The sequence below is a fragment of the Carlito syrichta genome, unplaced genomic scaffold, assembly GCF_000164805.1.
Source record: "Carlito syrichta isolate Samal-C Ts95f unplaced genomic scaffold, Tarsius_syrichta-2.0.1 Scaffold316368, whole genome shotgun sequence".
Classification (NCBI taxonomy): Eukaryota; Metazoa; Chordata; class Mammalia; order Primates; family Tarsiidae; genus Carlito; species Carlito syrichta.
Window position 1 is genome coordinate 644,617 of NW_007260464.1, and position 6,000 is coordinate 650,616.

At 36.8% G+C, this 6,000-nt stretch overlaps 1 protein-coding gene across 6 annotated transcripts in view; it reads left to right on the forward strand.

Annotated features, from left to right (window-relative positions):
* The window catches only part of EFR3A (EFR3 homolog A), a 125,488-nt gene that overhangs the window by 109,360 nt on the left and 10,128 nt on the right, over positions 1-6,000 (forward strand). For 4 of the 6 annotated variants that reach the window (XM_021707071.1, XM_008074204.2, XM_021707070.1 and 1 more), the window contains 3 exons: positions 3,791-3,839; positions 5,060-5,163; positions 5,693-5,742. In XM_021707071.1, coding sequence (XP_021562746.1) covers positions 3,791-3,839; positions 5,060-5,163; positions 5,693-5,742 — 203 coding nt within the window. Of the gene's footprint in view, positions 1-2,778; positions 3,009-3,790; positions 3,840-5,059; positions 5,164-5,692; positions 5,743-6,000 lie in introns of all 6 variants that reach the window. The other 2 variants (XR_002481331.1, XR_002481330.1) reach the window with 1 other exon arrangement.

Genomic DNA, 6,000 nt, shown 5'->3' on the forward strand with positions numbered 1-6,000 from the left:
TCCTATCAGCTAATTTGTCTTCAGGTATTAAAACTATTTAGTGGACGGGTACAACCAACTGACTTATATTTTCACTTCTCCATTATGTAGAATTAATCACTTTTATTAAAAAATTATTAGCAGAGTATCAAGAGTAGGTGATGAGGCAGTTATTGTGTGTTCATTTTGAAACTTAGGGCATTAAGGCTGGTTTAAAGTTTCTTAACCAATTTAAGGCTTAATAAAAATCATCTTTCCTAAATTTACCTCCTTCAAAACCATTTTAATTTACGAGACACTCCTTACTCATAAGAAGATTATCCTGTTCTTTTAATGATTATGAATTTACTACTCTTACCTTTTTAGGAAAGGCATTCATTCAAAGCCTCAGTTTATAGGCTTAATTTTTTCAAGAGTACAATATATTTTTTCATTCTTGTTTTGTTAACTATTTGTATTTCTTTCAAACATATATATAGTTAAAGCTATTGCAAATAATCAGTCTATTTTGATGAAATGAACTGAAAAAACATTTGCATAAAGACCTAATGTTAGGAAAAGAGTCTTGATACAAATTAATGTTTAATAATATTATGCCTAGCCGGGCTCGGTGGCTCAGCCTGTAATCCCATGCCTTTGGGAGGCTGAGGTGAGTGGATTGCCTGAGCCCGCGGGTTCGAGACCTACGTGGGCAGGCGAGACCTCATCTCTACAATAAATCAAAAAATTAGCCGGGCGTGGTAGCCTGTAATTCTGGCTACTTGGAAGGCTGAGGCGGAAGGATCGCCAGAGCCCAGCAGGTCCAGGCTGCGGTGGCCGGGAAAGGCCACTGCACTCCAGTCTGGGTGACAGAGTGAGAGTCTGACTCAAAAAAATAAAAAATAAAATTATTATGCCTATAATCCCAGTGCTTTGGGAGGCCAAGGTGGGAGGTTCACTTAAGGCCAAGATTTGAGACCAGTGTGGACAACATAGGGAGACACCCATCTCTGTAAAAAATGAAAAAATTAGCTGGGTATGGTGACGTGCACCTGTAGTCCCAGCTGCTGAAAAGGCCAAGACAGGAGGATTGCTTGAGTACAAGAGTTCAAGTTTATAGTGAGCTATGTACGTGCCACTGCACTACCGCCTAGGCAACACAGCAAGACCTTGTCCCCAAAAAGGTAATTTTTAAAAAGGTCCAATAATATATTTGTTAACTTTTAAAAGACTATTTTATTTTTTGTTTACGATAAGTTCTAAGTTAAATATGCATCACGCTGAGCATCTGAAAAGTTAAGTACAGTTTGGTATCATATTTACTTGAGCACGTTTGAGTTTCAAACTCATTTACCTTTGTGGAATCTGCTTTTGTATATTAGAAATGTTTTTTCAAATACCAGAATAACATTACCTTCCAGGCTAAAACTAATTAATCAATTTCATGTAATTTCATGCTGTGCTATGAAAGTGCTTGATTATTTTGGGACATGGATGAGATATTATATATATTAAATTTGAATACATATTAAATTTTTCTTTGTGCAAAATTAAATCACTGCTTGGTTGCAAAAGACTGTTGTTTATTCTAGAACTAGTAACAGATCTTTGATGCATATGTCCTCCTGCTTTTTCTCAAATACAACTGGAGAAACCTGTATGCATGCTAGCATCCTGTCAGTGTTAGCCATTCTCTGCTGTGCTAGATGCTGTTAGATTTTTGTGGGATTAGTGGAAGTGATGTAACAACTACTCTCATTCGAAAAATGATTAGCAGATTTTTTGCAGGCCCAAGGTCTTATGTAGTCTAGATTAGAGTTGTAGATCATTCAAAAGTCACAAATTGTAAAAGGAATTTTGAAACTCTTTAGAATGGTGCCTTTGCACCATTTTTCTATATCGCCAGCATAACGTTTTTCCTCTGGAGTTGGAACAGATTGTAGTTTGGTAGAGCACCAAGTAAAGTAGGCGACTTGTATGTAGCAGCTATATTATATTAAAATATGAATCATTAAATGCTAGTATAAAGCATTTGGTCTTTTAAAAAACAAGGCTCACAAGGGAAGAGTGGGAGATAAGATTGGAACCAAATTACAGGTTTTATCACCAGACTGAGGGCTTTGTATATCATTTGGTAGGAAGTTGGGAAACACTGGCATTCAGTCAGTGTCATTGTCAGAGCTTTGCTTTCATATGGAGAGTCTCAGGCAGTGTCATCCACAGAGCTATGCTTTCATATGGGGAGTCTCCCAAGTGTGATGAGGCTAAACGGGAAGAAAGAGCTTGGAGGAGGTGGAGGGCAGCTAGGGGATCCTCAGATAGTCCATGCTTGATGGAATGAGGAGCTAAACTGGAGTAGCCAGCTGGAGGAGAGGAAGAGGCATGGGAGGCAGAAATACTATTCTACAGTAGAATAAATAGGACCAACAGAGGACATCAAGAGATTTAGAGAAAAGAGTTAAAGTGGAGACAGACAGAAGGACTAGGTGGAGGTTCTTGATGCTAGGGAACTGCATCATAATTATCTCAACTAAGGAAAACAACAAATAGAAGCATTGGCAGGGCAAGGTACTTGAGTTTTTTACTTATCTGAGATTGAACAGGTAATGAATAAAATGTACATGAAGTAAGAATGCAGGCTTTCTAACTCCTCCTATGTTCCTTTTTCTGTACTGTAGTTGTTTCTTAAAAGTCTGAAGTTCTTAGCCAATTGGAAGAGCAACAGCAAATTCTTTGTTTCATTGGAGTACTAGATTGTTTCTAGGTACAAATAATTGACCAGCCAGAACTTAATCTTACATATCTACTTCAAATATCTAGAGAAAAGCAACTGAGGATTCCCAAATTTAATCTGACTACAACTAGAAATCTGAACACGCAATAGAAAAACAGAGATAGTGGAATTCTTGCTACTTAATTTCCAGCTAAAGCCTTTGTATTACAGAGATGCTAAGTTGCAAAGCATGAAGTCTTTTGCTTTTGTTAGTGTTGCTGCCCTAGGCTTAGCAAAGAAGCTCATGAGCTAAAATTAGGAATGACCAGAGTCCCAGGCAAGTACTCATGTATCATTTCTTAATTTAAATTAAGAGATACTATAGTTAGTGGGCATATTATTTCTTTTAAAAATGTGCTGATGCCACAACAAGTATGATTGACTTATTATAAAGCATGATTGACTTATTATAAAGCAGTTGATTTCATACCATTTACGTATGTCAAACAAAAGAAAGATTTGAGATTTCCTAGTTAAAAGGTATGGGGGGAGTTGGTGGTTGATTTTAGAGGATCCAGAATGTACTTATTTTAAGATGTTGGTTAACTGTGCTCATTGAACACATTCCAAGGTAGTGATGCTTCCTTTTAAATCATTTAAAAATCTTAACTTATTTTATTTCTGATTTGTAAACCCTATGTAGTAACACTATTATAGAGGCAGTAGAGAACCTAGTTCTTATTTCTCATGGGGCTAAAAGTATTTACTTGTCAGCTCTGACTATCTCGAAGCATTGTTTACTTAGGAAGCATGGTTCAGTCAGAGGGACTCAAACCTATTGAAGGCTGAGTTTCATAATTCAAGGGTGGTTTGGTTGCCTAGAGGATGCTAACTCTGCCAGTCTATGACCTACTGCCAGTCTGTGACCTACTGCAGTAGACCATTGTTAGAACTAATGAAAAAGTGGAAATTATTTGATACTGTGGAGTATGATCACAACTCAAACCAATACAAAGAAAATAAATTTGTGAAACATCTTAGTTGACTTGTCATTAGGTGAAGGTATTATTTATATTGACTTTTTTTAACTCATTATTTTTTTAAAAATCACTTCTCTAGGTTAGTAACACTGAAGAAATCACCTTTGAAGCACTGAAGAAAGCTATTGGTGAGATACATTGTACTTGTTAGCACTCCTAATATCTAACTCATCTGTGTTTTGTTGCTCTTTTACATGCCAGAATAAGGAGAGGCAGCATGGCAAAAACAAAACTGAAATAACTTATTGGTTTCTATATAAATATAGAATATATTCAGGTACATTCTTTAGGCTTTTAAAATTGTCTCATCATACTCATAATCTTAAAACAGATAAAGTTATTATATCACTGGTATAAAAATGACAGACATTAATTTACTGTCTCACAAACTTTGCAAGACCATATATTATCTTTTTGTTTGTTTGTTTAATTGTCAGATGAATTCTTGCTATGTTGCCCAGGCTGGTCTTGAACCCCTGGTCTCAGGCATTCCTCTCGCCTCCCCTTCCCAAAGTGCTGGGATTACAAGAGTGAGCCGCCACGCTTGGCCTCATACATTATCTTAAGATAAAGAAATCTTAGCCAGGCTCGGTGGCTCAGCCTGTAATCCCGTGCCTTTGGGAGGCTGAGGTGAGTGGATTGTCTGAGACCACAGGTTCGAAACTTGCCTGGGCAACTTGGTGAGACCTCATCTCTACAATAAATCAAAAATTAGCCCAGCATGGTAGCGCACGCCTGTAGTTCCAGCTACTTGGAAGGCTGAGGCGGGAGGATCGCCAGAGCCCAGCAGGTCAAGGCTGCGGTGGCCTAGAGCGGCCACTGCACTCCAGGCAGGTTGACAGAGTGAGACTCCTACTCAAAAAAAAAAAAGAAAGAAATCTCCTTCCAAATTGTGTAAGGTTGAGACAACATGGTTCCAAATGACCCCATCTGTATTTCAATTATTCCACTCAAGAGTCAGTTTACAAACATTATTTAGTACCTTGTGTGCAAGGACATAATTTAAAATAAAAGAATCTTTCTTTAGGATGGACCTTGAAGTAGTTTAACTTGAAAGAGTTTATCATTCTTCTGTCTGTTTTTGGTAAGAGAGGCAAAGGTTATCTATGAAAGAGGGCCTTGTGCTGTGTAATTTTAACCCTTGGACTTTTTTTTTTTTAGTGTGCATACTTTCTAGCCTTAAAAAAGACATTTTAAGAATGTTATGCCTTTTTTTGTTTTGCTTATAAAAGTAGCCCTGTAAAATACCCTTGTTTTTGGTTGATAGATCACTAGCTTTTTTGGTCACTGGCAGGGTTCTATGAAATTTTGTATTCCTTTTTATAAGTTTTTATAAACATTTATATAGATACCAGTGGAATGGAAGAACAGGAAAAGGAAAAGAGGCGTCTTGTAATAGAGAAATTTCAGAAAGCACCTTTTGAAGAAATAGCAGCACAGTGTGAATCCAAAGTAAGTGAACAGATAGTGAAATAAGTGGGAGGACGTGGAGGGTGGTTTTGTGGAAACTCTTTCTTGGTAATCTATTGGTAAGTTCCAAGCTTTAGGCAAGTCAGCAGAACATAAAGAAATGTATCACACAGGGACCAAAAACTCTGAAGGTATAGCTGTGAAGCAGAAATAATTTATTTGTGTGATGTAAGCTGATGGAAATGGCAGATTCCAAACTAATTTTGAATAACTATTATTACTTTAATACTTTTCTTTGCAGTGGCTTTCAGTGATTTTGCTGTAGATATTTTTTTGTGTATTTGTCAGTTCATTTTTAGAACTGAGACTAGGAAAGGAAAAGAAGAAAAGCCTTACGTTAAATTCCAATAGATGAGACAGATCAAAACATCCAAGCATGCTGACTTGACAGCACATTTACTGCATAGTTAAAGTTATGCTTTGTCCTTCACATTACATTTTTATTGTCACATATGGGCATTTAGAAAATAATGCTTTTTTAACGTTTGATTTTTTTTTTTCTTTTTTGCAGGCAAATTTGCTTCATGATAGACTTGCTCAAATATTGGAACTCACCATACGGTAAGTTACAACAACAGCATTAACACAGCAAAAACAAAATAGAAATGACTAGATCCCTATAAATCTGTGACTGGTTACATTTAAGTAATTGTGCTTTTCATGTAGGATAAACACAAGACTATATAGGTGACCCTTCAGCTTAGTGGTCATTCTGTTTACTAAGTGATGCCTGATATTATTTCTTGTCCAGTTGTCTTCTAGCTTTTTTAGATTATTCCTTCCTTCCTCGTGGTCTTAAAAGAACATCAAGCCGGGCTC